Source organism: Sinocyclocheilus anshuiensis, unplaced genomic scaffold, assembly GCF_001515605.1.
Source record: "Sinocyclocheilus anshuiensis isolate Anshui unplaced genomic scaffold, SAMN03320099.WGS_v1.1 scaffold222, whole genome shotgun sequence".
In the NCBI taxonomy this organism is placed as follows: Eukaryota; Metazoa; Chordata; class Actinopteri; order Cypriniformes; family Cyprinidae; genus Sinocyclocheilus; species Sinocyclocheilus anshuiensis.
Window position 1 is genome coordinate 2823825 of NW_015542408.1, and position 17527 is coordinate 2841351.

A 17527-nucleotide genomic window follows, 5' to 3' on the forward strand; every position below is an offset into this window, starting at 1 on the left:
ATATATATATATATACACAGTGGTGCTTGAAAGTTTGTGAACCCTTTAGAATTTTCTGTATTTCTGCATAAATATGACTCAAAACATCATCAGATTTTTACACAAGTCCTGAAAGTATACAAAGAGAATCCAGTCAAACAAAGGAGACATAAATATATACTTTGACATTTATTTATCATGAAAAATGATCCAGTGTTACCTATCTGTGAGTGGCAAAAATATGTGAATATTTGCTTTCAGTATCTGGTCTGACCCGCTTTTGCAGCAATAACTGCAGCTAAACATTTCTTGTAACTGCTGATCAGTACTGCACAATGGCTTGTAGGAATTGTAGCCCATTTCTCAGTACAAAACAGCTTCAACTCTGTGATGTTGGTGGGTTTCCGCCTATGAACTGCTTGCTTCAGGTCCTTCCGAATCATTTCAACTAGATTAAGGTCTGGACTTGGACTTGGCCATTCCAAGACATCAACTTAGTTCTTCTTTAACCATTCTTTGGTAGAGCGACTTGTGTGCTTGGGGTCGTTGTCTTGCTGCGTGACCCACTTTCTCTTGAGATTCAGTTCTCGGACGATGTCCAAACATTTTCCTTTAAAATTTGCTGGTATAATACTGAATTCGTTGTTCCATCAATGATGGCAAGCCGTCCTGGCCCAGATGCTGCAAAACAGGCCCAAACCATGATACTACCACCACCATGTTTCACAGATGGGATAAGGTTCTTATGATGAAATGCAGTGTTTTTCTTTCTCCAAACATAACGCTTCTCATTTAAACCAAAAAATTCTATTTTGGTCTCATCCATCCACAAAACATTTCTCCAATAGCCATCTTGCTTGTGCACATGATCTTTAGAAAACTGCAGACTGGCAGCAATGTTCTTTTTGGAGAGCAGTGGCTTTCTCCTTGCAACTCTGCCATGGACACCATGGTTGCTCAGTGCTCTCCTGATGATGGAATCATGAAAATTAACATTAGCCAATGTGAGAGAGGCCTTTAAAGCCTCGTTCAGACTGTCAGCCCAAATCCGATTTTTGTGCAATGGCCCAATGACAGTCGAAGTGTTGAGCTCCGAATTGAGTTAATCTGATTGGAGAGGAACCACTGATGAAATCAAGCCGAGACACGGAACCGAGACATTTGTGTCTCATTGACCAGACACCAATTTTCCAATTGTTTCTTCCCTTTGCCACCCACACTAATAAATTACAGTGCCTCTTCGTTCTTACCAAATGTGCCACTGCCTGTTTCCATCCATTACTGTCACCCTCGCTCTCCCAATAAGCCATTGAGTTTCCAGGCACGTCTTTTGCGATTCAAATCGCGTTCCTGGAAATCCGTTTCAGTCTGACCGCTCAGATCGGATTTAGCCTAGCTTTTTCACGTTTTCACGCCACGCCACGTAAAACGTAAAAACGTCAGACGTTTTTGTAGAAAACATAATGAACATCTTTGCAGAAACAAGCTGGTGTTGTCAAGTGGAAAAAAACAATATACTGCTAGTATACGCACCTCTTTGAGTTTTGAAACCAGTGGAGACGGCAGCACGGAATAAAGACGCTCATTCCAACTTCCTGCGTTTCTGCCGCTGCCTCATAAGACATACACATTAGCATATATTTGAGGATGCAGGATTTGAATGCTCTTTGGCCACTGTCAGAGAAGCGTTTTATGGAATGTCACTTACATTGCAAACTATTATGTGCCTGTCCGCAATATCCCATAATTTTTAGGCTGTTTTACGAATACGAAAGTGTTGTACAGGTACTAACATTTTTCCTCTGGTACATATTATTACTCGCTGACCTGTATTATTTGCATATATGTGAAGTCCAAACTTCATTTTGTAGTTTGCAACTAAGACTCTGCATCTCGGTCCTTGTCCTTCCAGACTGCTGATGCGTTTCCTGTGCAGAATGCCAAGTCGACCCAGAACAGTAGGAGCAGCCATCTCGCCCCCTCCGCCACGGCCCCTCCTCCTTCCACAACCTCCATCTCCGTGGTAGGTTCCCATGGCAACCCCATCCTCTGCAGTTCCAGGTTTACGAGCCTTCTCCTCTGTGCAGTTTCTATCCACAACAACAGAATGACACAATTGTACCTTTTGTATCCTGCAATTTCAGTCCTGCTGTTATTCAGAGACCGCTCCGATAAATCAGTGTTATCACTCGTTTACACCTGGGCTTCAGAATAAATGTGCGGCGCCCCTCCCAAATGCAGCCACAGCAAATTTCGGGATTCGTTTTGTTAGGATTGTTTCTCTTTTTTTGTCAGAGTCAATAATTGCATCCACCGATTTTGGTTCCAAATTGTATGTGCTCAAAATGTTGAACTATAGAAATTACCACACTATACTTTTATGTATCTATCTGTCTGTGTGTCTTAAGAACAAATTTATACGCACATGTATTATGTAGACAGCATGTTAAAGCAGTCATGCTGCTATTTTCTCCTTCTCGGAAGGCGATGAGGTAGTCAAAACATCCGGTAGTATGGGTTTTCCAGAAAATGTGAATACTCCCTGGACCGTGCCTCACGTAAATACTGCCGTGTATTGTGCATGTTATTTTGACAGACATCAATTTCAGGAGATTCAAGTTATGTGGATTTGATTGTAAGGTAATGATATTTTTATCCGACAAATATTAAGTGAAGTGATTGATGCCCATGAGTTATGTTGTTAGGGGGAAACTGATTTTTGGGGGATTATAAAATGTGCTGGAGACATTCTAAATGCTTTTTGCATAATCAATATACTTGTTTCACAGAATGAAGTTGATTTCGTGGCTTAAATAAATTACATGTTACTCAGAGGCTGACATGTTTGGCTTGTCAAAAATGTTACATTCAGCTGTCGCAAATTAATTGAGTTTATTTTTTTACCAGGAAAGGAGTGGTAAATGTGCATTTTAAGTTGTTTTTATAGTCTCTTATAACAAAAAATGTTATTTAAAATGCAGATCTAAATCATATATTTACACTGTATATACATACGGAATAAAGACGCTCATTCCAACTTCCTGCGTTTCTGCCGCTGCCTCATAAGACAAAATCCATAATAATAATAATCCAGCGCGACGGCAACATGTTGCCATGTCGTAAGACAACATCTGTATTGCTAACTGTATTGCTGTTATTGTTGTTTTTAGCGTTGGCATAACAACGCTACGGCATTGCCATAGAAACCATCGCACATTCCGTAAAACAAAAGGGCGCTTATGGACACATCCAAATCGGATATGAACAGTTGCAATACACTGTGGACAGTCAGTTATTCAAATCAGATTCCATCTGGATATGCACAAAATCGGATTTGGGCTGACAGTCTGAACGAGGCTTTAGTTGCTGAGAAGTTTCCCTGGGTTCCTTTGCAACCTCGCAGACTATTACACGTCTTGCTTTTTGAAGTGATCTTTGTTGGCGGACCACTCCTGCGAAGGGTAACAATGGTCTTGAATTTCCTCCATTTGTACACAATCTGTCTAAGATGGTATTGTAACGTTTTCCAGCCGGATGAGCAACAACAGCTCTTTTTCTGAGGTCCTCAGAGAACTCCATTGTTCATACCATGATTCACTTCCACATGCATGATCAGAATTGGATAGATACCTGTTTTTTTTAATAAAACGGCACACACTGACACCTGCTAGTCATCCCATTAATTGAAAACACCTCTGAACAGATGGACTCTAATTTCACCTTCAAATTAACTGCTAATCCTAGAGATTCACATATGTTTGCCACTCACAGCTCATTTTCCTGAATAAATAAATGTAAAAAGTATATATTTTTGTTTGATTGGGTTCTCTTTGTCAGCCTTAAGTTCAGGACTTTCAGGACATGAAAATTTGATTATCTTTCGCGGGTTGTTTATGCAGAAATATAGAAAATTCTAAAAGGTTCACAGACTTTCAAGCACCACGGTATATATAAATATGAATTACCACACAACATACTTTAATCTGTCTCTCTGTTTGCCTATCTAAATGTAATAGATAGATAGATAGATAGATAGATAGATAGAACTCACTCTACCCTACAATTGGCAGATGATCTCGTAAACATCTTGCGGATGTGCCCCCATGCCCTCTTTTGCTTAATAACACTCAGTATATCATAAGAACAGAAAGTACTGCTGTAAGAAAATCTATCGAAGCTCCTGATTAATAGTATTCTAGCGCCTCCGATGTGGCTGAATGTTTGACAGGAGCACAGGGTTGAGGTTAGAGAGTCCCTCGTCAAGGCGAGCCTGCCAGAGCAGCATCTGCCGGCCCATGTAATGGATTTATGGAGCTCTCCGACAGATTTATATTCAGGAGAGGATGAGAGGGAGAGACAGCCAAGGACCCTCGGCTGCCCACTTTCGTGCTTGCCGAGAAGGAACGTGACACGTATACTACAGGGAAAGATGCAGCAGTTCGGGCGAGATTTACACCGGGCTAGTGCAACAGTCACCTGTATTTGATCTTGAACTTGCACATTTCTATTTTTTTAAAGGAATTAACACTTTTATTCAGTAGGGGTGCATTCATTTAATCAAAAGTGACAGTAAAGATGTTACGAAATATTTCTATTTGAAATAAATGCTGTTCTTTTGACTTCTGTTCTTAAAATAAATCAAAGTTTCAACAAAAATATTAAGCAGTATATAGGAAATGTTTCTTGAGCAGCAAATCAGCATATTAGAATGATTTTTAAAGGATCACGTGACACTAACAACTCAAGTAATGATGCTGAAAATGCAGCTTTGCATCACAGGAATAAATCATATTTTATAATAGATTAATATAGAAAACAGTTATTTTAAATTGCAATAATATTTCACAATATTTCAGGTTTTACTGTATTTTGATCAAATAAATGCAAAGACATTTTAATAAAAAATGATTTATAATTAATCATTACAATAATATTTATTCAGTGTTATGCTAATAATATATATCACCAATCAACTATTTAATAAGAATAAAATCTGTTTTGGAGCGAGACAGATGAAAATGTTGGCAAAGCAACTACTGGCCTGTCAGCAAAAAAAAAAAAAATCCTGATCGTTGAGCCCTGAAAATGCTTCCGAACGCCTTTGGAAAAAAACAACAGCGCTCACCCTAATGGCTCATAGCAGCATTCCATTAAACATATTTATCATATTTATTCTCTGGAGTGGCTTACAAAGACAGTTTGTTTTTCCCCTCAAAATGTACACAGTCATTTAAATGCATCCAATATCTTTCAATTTTCCCTCCTCTCTTGCAGCCCCCAGAGCCGGTTGATGCGATTACCATCAGGGCTGCTCCTTTAAACAGACCCAGCATTCTGAAGAGCATCCAGCCGCCCACATCCATGTTTGAGGATGCAGGACTGGTCCTGAGGCAGGTGAGGCAGAGCAAGAAGGTTCTGGAAGAAAACCTGGATGCCATTTTGAGAGCCACAGATGGAGAGGTGCTTCACACGCAGTTAGAGGCACTGTCGAAAAACAGGTATGATATGTCCTTGTACATAAAAGTAGCAAAGTATTGTACAGTATGGACACTACCTTGATGGTGTTGGTCATTGTTTTTTGTTTGAATACCATCGTATAAGAATACAGTGATCACCGAAACATAGTACTGCCACAGTGCTTTTTCTGTAAAGGGTAGTCTTTTTTGTCTTTTATTTTCGATTTCTCATGAGTACGAGTGTTGACATGGGGGAAAAATCCAGCACAAGAAATTGCTAGTCGTAAAGTGTAGCGCTGTAGCAAATTTCCCTGTGCCTCTGAGAGCGCTGCTGGTTAACTTCTGAATGTTTTCATGCTTCTGAAAGTTTGGCCATGCTGAGGCGGTGAACCGGTATGCGATTTTGATTGACAGCTGGCCTCAGAGCACACTCCAGGCAGGAAAGGGCTAAGCCAAACGGAACCATCACCGTGATTGGCATCTGTCAGAGGAGGCCTCTACCCAGATGCTGCCAAAGCGACGCTCCATCTCAATATATTCCCATATACGTCTGAGAGCAGGGTACACTACCACCTGAGGTTAACAGCTCTGCCATCACATTAAACCCCACACAGAATATTATATTAAAGTTTCTAACAAAAAGGCAAGCACGTTTGTCAGCCACGTGGGGTTTTAATCAAATTCTAATGCTCGCTATTCTACAAAGATTATCACAGTTTTAGCTTTTATGAACTGTATTAATCTTTGGGCAAGTGGTTCGCAATTCAAATACATCTTTCCATCACCCATTTTTCTTTGAGAGGAGTGCGTGACTTGTTGTCAATCAGTCCTAGTCATAGTACAATTAATGGAATAGTTCAACTAAACATTTATTTTTTTGAAGAATATTTATGCAAATCTTTCACAGAACAACCCTTTAACCCTTTAAAAAATGTATGTACTTATTCCAATCCTATAGTTTTTCTATCTATCTATCTATCTATTAATTATAATCAATAATAATAATAATAATAATAATAATAATTAATAGTAGTTGTAGTATTGATTATAATAATAATAATAATATATAATTATATAATAATGATTATTGTTATTATTATTATTATTGTTGTTGTTGTTGTTCATAATTATTAAACATCAATAACAATCATGATTACTTTGATTATTAGCGAATAAAACATAAAAAGTTTGTGAAATTAACCTATAATAATAATAATTACTTCTCTCTCTCTCTCTCTGTCTGTCTGTCTGTCTATATAAACAAATTGCATTTTTAGTTCTGTAGCAATGTGATAGGTGATTAGTAATTAAATATGCAAAAAGCAACAACAAAAAAACACTATGAAAACATGTAATTTTAATTAACATATTTTCATTAAGAATATATAAAACTATAAAGCTATTTTTAAATAGGCACCAAATACAAATTTGTTTGCATATGTATGCATCACATTTTTTTGTGGTCAACATGAGGTTGAGAGTAAATGATGACAGAATTTTTTGTTATGGAAAAAGCTGTGTGAAGACTTCAAAAAAGTCTTCTTTTGTGTTTCACAGATAAAAAATAACCACATTTTGGAATGAGTTTAGGTATGACACTTTCATATTCAGGTCAGTGAAGTCAGACCTGCACCTCGGTCACAGCATGGTGTCGTCGGTACAGACTCTCCACCAGGAGATTATGTCACTGTGAATTATTATGAGTTCGCTTTTGTTTGCAGCTTTTAAAACGCATAACGCTCAGAGCCAGGCGAAGCGGTTAGAGGGATGTTTTTGCTGGGGTAGAGTCTCTCAGAGAGGAGTAACGCTTTATAGCAGGAGGTCAGATTCAATCTTACTATTCTGCCTGCTCTCAATGTGACATTACCCCAGATCCCCCAGGCACAGAGCAGCTAATGGCTTGTGATACACCACAAGCCATAGTCGCTGCCCACATCATGCACATTTCCAGAGATACAGAGAGATCGAGACGTGGCAGCGGCAGAGTGCTAAAGCAGCAGTTTAAAAACTGAAATGGAGAAGGCCGCCCCAGGACTGCTGTCTGTTATATGATGCGGAGGCTGTGAGAACAGAAAGAACAGCAGTCTTCTCGCTCTTACCTCAGGCTCAGAGCAACGTCAGTGCTGGAAAGATCACAGGGAACCGTTTGATACCCAAATATTTTACAGTATTGTAATTAATGGTCGACTGATACACGCTGGGCTACAAAAGTCTGAGGCCACTAGTGAAAGTGCTTCTGTTTTACCTTCTTTCTAATTTAGTACAAATTTGATAATTACAAATTAAATTGTCAGCGTAACAAATTTAGTAGAATGTTGAATTTGTGACTCCTATTGCTTTAACAACAGCAACATTCAAGCTGACATGAACAAAACCTGATTTCCAAATTGAAAATTAGTTTTTGAAACACAGGGTTTCTTTTTAAATAGATCATATTTATTATTATTATTTATTTATTGTTGTTGTTGTTGTTATTTTTATTTTATGATGATGATTATTGATGATGGCCATAAAAATATAATAATAATAATATGATTATTATTATTTTATTATTATGGTGATTATTATTGTTATTATTATTATTGCTGTTATGGTCATCATCCTAAATAACAACAATTTCAGCAATTTTTGGGTATCTAATTTGCTAATAATAATAATAATAATAATAATAACAAATTTGATTAGTTAAAAAAATCTTAAATATAATAATAATAATTTGTTATTGTTTAATTTTTGCAATAGTTCAATGTCTAATTTACTAATAATAACAAATATGTTTAGTAAAAAACTGAAATAAAATAATAAAATTACAACAATAATATATTTCAGCATTTTTAGTTTCATGTGCTAATTATAATAACAACATTGGTTGTTGTTGTTGCTATTGCTGATAATATATACTAATACTACTACTAATAATAATTAGTGCTGTCAAAAGATTAATCGCGATTAATCGCATCCAAAATAAAAGTTTTTGTTTACATAATATATATGTGTGTACTGTGTATATTTATTATGTATATATAAAGACACACACAAACAGCATATATTTTGAAAATATTTACATGTATTTACATGTATATATTTATATTCATATAAATGATATCATATATAAATATATTTAATATATAAACAACATATTTTTCTTAAATATATACATGCATTTGTGTATATTTATATATACATAATAAATATACACAGTGCACACATATATTATGTAAACAAAAACGTTTATTTTGGATGCGATTAATCGCGATTAATTGTTTGACAGTTATGTAAACAAAAACTTATATTTTGGATGTGATTAATCGCGATTAATCGTTTGACAGCACTTATAAGAATAAATTATTTGTAGCATGTTTGTGTCTCATTTGCTAATAATAATGATGGGAATGTTTTTTGTTGTTGTTGATGGTGATGATGATGATGATGATGATGATTATATGAGGGGAGAGGGGAAAGCTAGCGCTTCTGTTAATTTGGAGGCATAGTTTTTTAGCTGAAATATTTTAAATATATTGATATCATTTGATATGGCTGATAAATGACCAAATATCATCTTACATATCAACAGTATCATATCTAAATCAATATCATTTTAAATATTAAATACATTATTTACATGAAAGGATTTTGTCCTGTTTGTTTTGTTGACACTGTGCTTTTATTTTAAGCTGAAAACTTCACCGCAGCCCAGCACCGGTGGGGTCTGCTTTTTCGTCCCCCTCCGACACCTCTCAAACCCGTCTCAGTATCCCAACTCCTCAACCAAAATGTCAGCCTCAATGTTAATTGTCTCCAAAATGGCAGGCGTAATCAGCCTCGCGTGTGCATGAAAACACAAGTGCGCTGATTGATGCGGCTGCCTCTCCCTGCTCTAATGGCTTTGATCTTTTCCTCAGCTGAAAGGTCGCAGGGATTGAGGTGCCAGATGCTGTTCTGCTCTCCCCCGTTCACCGGTTTAGCCCGCGCTGCAGCGAGAGAGCGCTTCACGTCGTGCTTTATGCGCAGGGCTTGATGGATTCATTCATTTGAGGAAGTTACACTGCAAAACGAGTCTGAAGTTCAATTTTATTCCCGCCATCCATCGCGGTGAAATATTAATGAGGGCATTTGCAAACGTGAAACCTTCCGAAAAAGTTACACCTCACACTTGGATAAAGGCAATATTTTCTCAGTTTGAGTTTCAATGACTTTGTAATTGTAATTATCCCATGTACTGAAATCTCATGAAGGCTGTTGCATAATTCAACAGATGGCGGAGACTTTGGCTTTCGGAGTCAGTAGTGAGATTTATCACTCCTCTCGCTGCTTCGAACTGACTTTCTTGATGTTTCCTGCCGTCTCTGCTCATAATAGTTATGGCTTCTTTCTGTCAGTAGCTGAGGCTTGGAGTTCGACCTGTATTATGTTCACGTTTCCCGTCGACTTACATAATAACTTTCAAGTGAAAAGACAGTCTTATTATCGAGTTATGTAATTGGTAGCTGTGTCAACTGCTCCTCAAAGAGCGCTTGATGATTCCAGTAATTACCCTGAGAATTACATCCGTTATTAACCTCAGAGATTATGTGCTTTTATCGTTCATCAGGGACCAAGTGTTTGGGTTTGATGTCTGCTGAAGTCACTGATTTCTAGACGGTTATACTCCTGATATTGTGTCGAGTTTTTTGCTTTGAAATCGTTTCGCTTCTGTTTTTATTCGCTTTTGATCTTACTGTAATAATTAGTAAGATCAAATTAGTAAGATCTTTAGCAATATAGTACCAGTCGTTTTATGTGTTTGTGTTGCAAGTGCGTCATCTGTGCTAAGAATGTGCAAATTTACTGCACATGCAAACATTTCTGTAAAACCTTTCAATGTTTTTGAAAGAAGTCTCTTATGCTCATCAAGGCTGCTTTTATTTGATTAAAAATTTAAGTGCTGTAATATTGTGATGTTATTACGATTTACGTTTTGCTGCTCAAGAAACATTTATTATTATTATAAATGTCGAAAACAGTTGTAGAAAGGTCAAAAGGTCACATCATTTATTTGAAATAGAAAACTTTTTTGAAGAAATTTTAATTAAATTAATGTGTCTTTGCTGAATACAAATATTCATTTCTTTAAAAAAAAAAAGTCCACCCAAAAATTCTGAAAATCAAAATTCTGTCATCATTTACTCTCACACTCACGTTCACCAGAAGAAAAAAAAATATGCCTACATATGCAAACAAATTTGTATTTGGTGCCTTAAAATTATATATTTTCATAGTGTTTTTTTTTTTGCATATTTAATTACTAATCACCTATCACATTATGTTACAAAACTAAAAATGTACTTTGTTTAGATAGATAGATAGATAGATAGATAGATAGATAGATAGATAAATAGATAGATAGATAACATTTTTATGTTTTTTTGTAATTTTTATAAATAATTGTTTATAGATTTTTTTATTATGTATTTAGATATATTCCAGTTGTAAATATTTTATCTGTAATTTTTGGTAGCATAAATTTGTAGCAAACCAGCTTTTAAATAAAACTATTTCAACTCTATACGGTACACTCATAACTCTTATTCTGATATTTGCCCATCAGCAGTGATTGAGGCTTCTTTTATCTCTTTCTGGAGCTTCCGAGAGTTTTTACATGCGCTCATTTCGTTCTCTCCAGATCTCTCATGAATTTCTCAGTTTTTGCGGAGGGAATGTGAATAAAGCGAGGTGCTAAATAGTCTTTACGGCTCATTTTCCACTTTTTCCCCTCCCGAGAAGCCCAAATTTACTGGATAATGAGTTTAAAGGGGCTCAGTTGAAGAACGGTGAAGAAAATGGCGGGTAGTCAAAAGAGGTTAATTAAAGGTCATTCTCGCCGCTCGAATCAATTGTGCTCCATTTGGAATCACAAGTGTCTTCAAGCATCATCTGATTAGGCGAATCCATCACATGGCAGACTCTCGGCAGACACACGGGAGGCGTCGCGCTGTGACAGGGCTTTTATGGGCAGCCAGGGTCTTCATCTGAGAGCCTGTTTGTGTCGAGAGCGGCTTGTGAGATTTTGCGGGCAGCTGTGTGTGTCCGTGGATCAGTGAGTCCTTGTGTCCTCTGTTTTTCTGTGGCTAACTCTTTGTGTGTGTGTTTGTGGACAGGGTCCATTGGATGTTGGGTAAGGATCAGTAGAGCTTCATTCTCTTTTTTTTCCATGGCCAGCTGTTGTAGGTCTCAGCCCAGGCTCAGAATCTGCACCGCTCTGCCACTTTCTCTCATCAGCATCTCTACCAGGCTCTGGCCTCTGGCTCCATTGGGAGGCCTCCCTTTATGCTGCATTGTGTGTAATATCTATCAACACACAATCCAAACACTCTTCCTAATTGCACTTATACATCGGATCGAAAAGAGTAGGTTTTGATGTTGTGGGAAAAGCAATGACAGTTTTAATTTTCATGGATCAATGGTAGGGATGGATCATCCATTAACCGACTAGTCAATTAGAGAATATGACTACATTAGCAGTTGTTAATAATAATAATAATAATAATGATGATGATAATAATAATTTTTTTTTTCTAATATTTAATTATTATTTTTTTAATTATTATTTTACAAATATTTTTAATATAGTCATATATGTTTTAATAAAAATAAGTTAATAACAATAATTATTCTTATGTTTTTTCAATATTATTATTTTATGTATGTTTTTATTATTTAATTTGTTTTTAATTTTTTTATTAATTGTGTGTGTGTGTGTGTGTGTGTGTGTGTGTGTGTGGTATACATGTATGTATATATATCTATATAGATAGATAGATAGATATATGTATATGTATATGTATATATATTATTCTTTTTAAATTATTTAAAATGTTTTTTTTATTGGTTTAGATCTATATTAATTAAATAAATTTAAATGAAAATTATAATAATAATAATATAGATATATAGATTATAGATATTATGTGTAGATATAGATGTTATTGTACATAATTCATTGTATATTTTTTTAAATAGTTTGAATTCTATTTTTAAAATATCCTTTTCTAGTTTTTAATTATTTCAAAAATATTTTCATATTTTATATCTATTTAATAAAAATATGGTAATAATAATAACAATAATAATTGTTATGTTTTTCTAATTGTTATGTATTTAATTATTATGTGTTTATTTGTATTTAATAATAGTTTGTTATTATTGTATTTGTATTTTTTTAATGGTTTGATTATTAGCTTCAGTGCATTAATGCTGACATTCTGACAGTGTTCTATACTTCAGCAGCTCAGCAAAATCCTATCTGAAAAGTTACAATTCTTCCCAGTTAAATCAGTGTTGTTGTTGCCAGACACATTTAGATGAATGTGTTTGGCATCACGTCACGCTGTTTTTTTGAGCATCCCACCATGAGTGTTGCATTTTAGGGAAATATGTTGTGGTGCACATCCCTAGTTTCCCCTCATTCCCTCATCTTTTGGCTTCATGAGCGTCACTCACAGAAACCCTTGCGTTGTTTCCTTTAGGTTCTAATGACATCCCTTCACTTGGATTTGCAGCGTGTTTTTTTTTCTTTTGGCGTAGCATGAACTCTGGTGTGCCCTTAAACACAAACCCACATAAGCACACACTTCCCTTTTCAGCTCTTATAAACCCTCTGAGCAGAAATTCAGAGATGAAAAGAGGAAAAGGGAAGCAAGCATTAGATACATGGGCTGTTGGCTGTTCAAAGCAGCAGTTGGGCGGCATGCTGGGATTGTCACTCGTCTCCTCATCTCTATGATTTATACAGTGCAATAAGTGATGCAGAGATGGGCTAACAGGCCAATAGACAGCAGGGCATTAGCATAATGTGTGCAGCGGAGAAACGCTGGAAGACTGTTGCGTCTTTAAACGCAGTATGCCACATTTAGATTAGCTCTGCCTGCAGATGTCTTCCCTCGTTGGGATTGGGGATCTCAGGCATTCAGGATATGAAAATTAAAAAAACTATGCTCACAGAAGTCCAGCTAACTGTGTTTGTTTTTGTCCCTGTTTATGCCAAAATATGCACTGCAGTGCAAATCTGGTTTCCAATCCGTTCAGTTAATTTAGAAGATTAATCTAACTGTAATCTTACAGTTGAAGATTGGATGCACACATTTTGTTAATGTTTTGAGATAAATTTATCTCTGAAAGAATTTAACTTAATCCAGGAGGATTTTTTTTGCAGATATCAATAGCCTATAGTTTTTACTTTTAATTAACAAGCTACTGGAACAAATATGACAAATATTTTTTTATTTGTTTTGCAATAAGTAAAATCATATTGTTTGGATATAAAAGATGTTTAGTACTTTTGAAACTTACCTTCAAAAAGAGTTCAATGTTTAAACTGGAAAATGTACAGTAAGGTCTAATAGATCCGGTATTGATCTCTTAAAACTGATACTCATCACAAAAAATGCATAAAATAAAATAGCGCATTTTCTTTAATAATAATGCATATTGTACAGCCCTAATATTGACATTAGCGTTCAAAAGTTCAGGTAGATTTTTTTAATGTTTTTGAAAGAAGTCTCTTCTTTTACCAATGCTGCATTTATTTGATTAAAAAAATACAGTAAAAACAGTAATAGTGTGAAATGGTAGTATAATTAAAAAAACTGTTTTCTATTCATATATTATTCTTTGTTATACTATTTTATGTTCATTTCTATTTTAATATATTTGAAAATTTATTAATTTATAATAAGTAATTTATCACAGTAATTTATTTCTGTGATCAAAGCTGAATTTTCAGCATCATTACTCCAGTCTTCAGTGTCACATGATTCTTCAGAAATCATTCTAATATGCTGATTTGTGCACAAGAAACATTCATTATTATTATCAATGTTAAAAACATTGAAAGCCATGTTATGTGTATTTTTTCAGGATTTTTTAAATAATAAAAAGTTAAAAAGAGCAGCATTTATTTGAAATACAAATGTTTTGTAACATTATAAATATTTTAACTGTCACTTTTGATCATATTAATGCATCCTTGTTAAATAAAAGTATTAATTTCTTAAAAAAAAAATAATGTAAGTCTCCATTTCATGCACTGCACACATTCACTCCATTTAAATTCTCTTAATTTAGCTTGGCTTTATTTAGCAATTCATGATTAAAGATTCGTGTTTGTGCATTCCCTTCCAAATACTAAATTAAATTAACAGCTCGGGGTAAATTCATCTCTAAAAGTAGCTGAAAATTGACCCTGAAGCTTTACCATATAAAGCACTAGAATGACTAACCGTGCCTGGAGCAACACAACAAGGTTTACCATCAGGAAAAGTAGCTCTGTTGCTCGAGTTTATAGATGAATCGTTTTTTTTCTGTCATGTCTTTGAAGACATTGACGGCCTGTCATGTGTCTTGTCCTGTAGAGATGTCCGTGAAGAGCTGAGGATAAAGAAGACCGTTGATGCCTGGATCAATACACTCAGCAAGGAGATTCAGGTGAGTTGAACTGAAAGATTTAGTCTCTTTTTCTGCCTTCAAATGCAATCTGGTGTTTCTGCACAATCTGTCACTGTTCTTTGTTCTCCGAAATACTGTTTTAAAAGAGAAAATATTTGAATAATCATTAGTGCTTTTTGCCTTTGATAATGCTTGGCATTGAGCAGAGGTCTGCGATTGCTTTTCCAAGTAATCACGTTTATGATTACTTACCTGGCAGACAATAAAACGGACAAAAACTCACCACATAGCACATCAAAAATGTCTGCATTTTTTTTTGTATAAATTACAGTGCACAATCCATTGAGCACACATTCAAGTGTTTGTGACTGCAAGGTCCTCTGTCTCTTTCTCCTTCTCATTATCTTGGCAGGATGAGCTGGCGAGGGAGAGCTCTGAGAGGATTGTGGAGAGGAGCGATGCTGCAGTCTCTAAAGTGGTGCAGCAGGGCCAGGGGAGCAGGAGCGGACGTGTGGCTGGTCCGAGAGGGGGAGGAAGAGGAAGAGGGGGCGGTGAAACCTCTGCGGCAGACAAGAAAACCTCTCTGAGAGGCTCGGTTAGAGCACAAGCAGAAAACACACTGGCACACAGCAAACAACCCGCTCTGTCTGTCAGAACCAGACCTGAAGGGAAGAGAGAGTCGGTGAGCTGGATTCTATCAGTGTTATCTAATGCAGTGCCAAAAGTGTTCACAGTAACCAGACTCCTCTGATGATCTGTTGCAATACCTAATGAGCTGCCTACTTAGACATCATATTGCTGACTATTCCAGATAGGAGGCTGTGAAATAGGATTCCTCATTTCGGTCAAATTCAAAGAGGGCCGTTCACACAGAACATGGGTAGACGCCGCACAGTAGTATCCAGCTACGGCGCTGATAGAAAAGATGGCAGGGTCTTGAGATATATATATATTTTTTTTTTTTTTTTTTTTTTAACTCAACAACGCATCTTTAAAAATATTTCTCATGAGGGTTTTAGGGTGTCTCTGGAAAGTTAGAAAGAAAACATTTATACAAAATATATATTTTAGGAACAATATTAATTGGAAAAAATTTAATTGAAACTCTTTTTCTTTTGGTTTATACATATATCTCTAATAATGGATAGAAAAAAGATACACTTATTAGAAATATATAGTGTGTGTGTGTGTGTGTGTGTGTACACACAGACAGACAAACAGATAGATAGATAGATAGATAGATAGATAGATATATACATAGATAGATAGACAGATAGATAGATATACTTTTTAAAAATATTTTACTGTATATAGTACATTCTACTGTATATTTAATTTTAGATGTATTATTTACAATTAATCATTGTGATTAAGTAGAATTAGCGATTTTTTTCATATTAAGTGAATAGCTTAATAATGTAAGTAATTTATGTGGATCGATAGATAGATAGATAGATAGATAGATAGATAGATAGATTATTAACATTATAACCAGCCATTCTAACAGTCACTTCTATCAGCCAAACGAAAACTATCAGAAATAAACCAGATTGTCAAAATCACTTCTTAGATTTAAACATGTTTATTATTAAATCCAATTCTGAATTATTGAATGCCTTTCAGTTTTACAACAGTCAGCCCTCAGCCAGTATTTGCTGATACCATTAAAAAAATAATAAAATAAATAAAATCGGAATAGAAATATAAGATTCTCTGAAATCAGCATGTTTTGGGGTTCTTGGCATTAAAAAGTTTGAAAAGCCAGGCTTACTGTACGAGGGTTCATTTTGGTTTGGATGCTGCCTATGTAGGCAGTAGATTATAATTATATGACACTAGAGCTTTATAATTGGCTATTTGGCTGTGGTCCAAATCATCTGTCTGTTCTATTGAAACTGATAATGAACTGTAGGATCTGCTAACCTGTTTGTTTGCAGTGTTTGTTCCTGTATGTGTTGTTTACTTATCACCGTGACCTGACAAGCTTACAACACTCCCAAAATGGCCCATCTGGATGTAAACACTGTAGCTCAATATTTCTCTGTGTCTCAGTGGCATTTTCTCTAAATGAGCCGCTTTGAGCACCCATATGTTGCCCCGACACTAATTTGCTAAAAATAAAGAACGAGAAGACAAGAGGCAGGCCTGTCTTATCTGTGTCTGGCACAAGCCTGGTCCTGTTAATGGCCGTCCACGTTGCCCGGTGTCTGTGTGGATGATTCTTAACCTAGCAACACATCCAGTGGCTATCTGAAGGTTACTATGTGTGGAGTTCAGGCATTTAATTGCTGCTATCGGTAAAGGTGCAGTCAATCCAGACAACAGAGCACACAGTTACAAAAGGTTGAGCATTATTTTGCTGGAGATGCTCTGGGGTTGCCATGAGTTTTAGATTAAACTAAATGAAATCCAAATGGCAATGTCACACTTTACATAAGCAGTGTTATCATTTTCTACTTTTTAAACACATTCTGATCAGTCTTTCAGCGTGTAGTCATTATATATCTAAACAGTATGTTTAGTATATTGTGTAATGTTTGCTGTAGATATGAGTGTTTTTTTTATACATATACATATCAGTGTATAGAAGTATAATGTACCAATGTTTACCATAGAAATTAGTGTATTATAGTATTAGTATATTATATTCACCATATATATATATATAT

General features: G+C 35.6%; 1 protein-coding gene across 1 annotated transcript in view; it reads left to right on the forward strand.

The window, feature by feature from the left end:
* Positions 1-17527, forward strand: part of LOC107693173 (protein TALPID3) — a 140434-nt gene that overhangs the window by 46362 nt on the left and 76545 nt on the right. Inside the window, exons 11-14 of the mRNA XM_016492464.1 lie at positions 1892-2002; positions 5254-5477; positions 14825-14897; positions 15271-15540. Of these exons, the coding sequence (XP_016347950.1) occupies positions 1892-2002; positions 5254-5477; positions 14825-14897; positions 15271-15540 (678 nt within the window). The remainder of the gene's footprint in view (positions 1-1891; positions 2003-5253; positions 5478-14824; positions 14898-15270; positions 15541-17527) is intronic.